The sequence below is a fragment of the Cyprinodon variegatus genome, unplaced genomic scaffold (genome assembly GCF_000732505.1).
Source record: "Cyprinodon variegatus isolate N-32 unplaced genomic scaffold, C_variegatus-1.0 Scaffold1095, whole genome shotgun sequence".
NCBI lineage: Eukaryota > Metazoa > Chordata > Actinopteri > Cyprinodontiformes > Cyprinodontidae > Cyprinodon > Cyprinodon variegatus.
Window position 1 is genome coordinate 163,144 of NW_015151548.1, and position 1,603 is coordinate 164,746.

General features: G+C 37.1%; 1 protein-coding gene across 3 annotated transcripts in view; it reads left to right on the plus strand.

Annotated features, from left to right (window-relative positions):
* Window positions 1-1,603, plus strand: part of nf1 (neurofibromin 1) — a 136,404-nt gene that overhangs the window by 60,453 nt on the left and 74,348 nt on the right. For 2 of the 3 annotated variants that reach the window (XM_015400359.1, XM_015400358.1), the window contains exon 30: window positions 450-512. The exons of the other annotated variant lie outside the window; for it this stretch is intronic. In XM_015400359.1, coding sequence (XP_015255845.1) covers window positions 450-512 — 63 coding nt within the window. The remainder of the gene's footprint in view (window positions 1-449; window positions 513-1,603) is intronic. 3 annotated transcript variants of the gene reach the window in all.

Below are 1,603 nucleotides of genomic sequence, written 5' to 3' on the forward strand. Positions count from 1 at the left end.
TTATATAGTAAATTAAATAATTACTGTTAAATTGTATGTATTGTCCAATTGTTTATTTGAATTCTTATTCCGGATTAGTTGGAGACATACACTAGGCTATATCAGCCCCACCAAAAATATTTTTCACCAGCCGCCACTGAGTGCTACATGCTACTAACTCTAAAAACAAGTCTGTTTTCTTTCTAGTTCAGGTCTTTCTAACATCTAGGGCTTGATTATTACTTGTTATTAAACTCCATGCTAAGTTAATTTTGCTCTAAATTAATCAGGGAAATCTGTTTATAGCAGTGCCCATATTATTAGGCCGTCCAACTGAGTGAGGAGTGTTTTTATGCATATTTAAAGACTTTTGAGCCTGAATGGGTGCTCTGAACTTCTGTTATGGTTTTGTTGAGTTTCTGTTTGTATCTGGTGCTGTGACCATGATTGTGCTCATCTCTGTTCTGTAGGCTACTTGCCACTCTCTACTGAATAAGGCAACACTAAAAGAAAAAAAGGAAAACAAAAAAGCAGTAAGTTTGGTGAATCTATTTTCCTTTACACACTTTTCCCCCTCAAGCAGAAAATGCATTTTTGCATTAGACTGTATTCATTTTTTTCCCCCCTTCATTCTTAAATTTTGTTTTTAATCGTCTATTTGTAATTTCTTTATTCTTTTTATTCTCCATTTTAACTCTGTGTGCATCACTCTCCTAAAAATCTCACTAATATTAACTTGATCTGACATTATGCATTTTCTATTAACGACCCTGGGAATCTGCCTTCTCTGTTTTCCTTCTGGTCTCTATGTTGGTGCTCCATGAAACATGTTTAATATATTTTTGTCTGCATTTTTACCATGCTGCTTCATCTAATGAATGAACAATGTGTCCATCTTACCTTCACAATCAAAACTGCATGTATTACCTGCCATAGTGCACACAGCCTGTCTGAAACACTTTCTCTGCAGCTGAGATTTTTGAAAGAACCTTCCTTCCCTTTGAGTTGGATCGTTTTGCAGGGTGCAAAGCTCCTGCCAGCATACATTTGATTGCATTATGTCCACTTATGAGGACAGTTTAATGCTTTGCACATTTGTAGCACATTTATTGAGGAGGAAAAACATGCATATCAGAGAACACAGCCTCCAGATCTTTGCGCTGTTGTGCACTTGGCTTGATGTAAACTTCAGCTTTATACTGATCCTCTGCTTTCAACCAAAAGTTCAAAAGTGTTGCTTTTGATGTATTTTTTTTATTGACAATTCAAAATGGAGCAGATTTTGTTTCCAGCATCTTTGAATCCATTGCAAGCTATTAAAACCAAGTTCCATCGTTCATTGGGAGTGACTCCAGGGCTTTTTCAATCTCCTTTTTTAGGGGAGATGAATCGGCTCATATTTGTTTTCCCCAGTTTTATGGAAAGCTCTGTGTTTACACCTTGAAGCTTTCTCTCCCCGCGTCTTTTCCTGAGAAGAGATCCCTCGGGATAAACTATGTACTTTGATGTAAAGGAAAGTTTTGATGTTTAGCTAAACTCTAGCTATCTTAGGGGTCATCGTCCAGTCTTTCTGCATGGTGTTTGCATGTTCTCCCTGTCCATGCATAGAAACTTTCTGGGTACT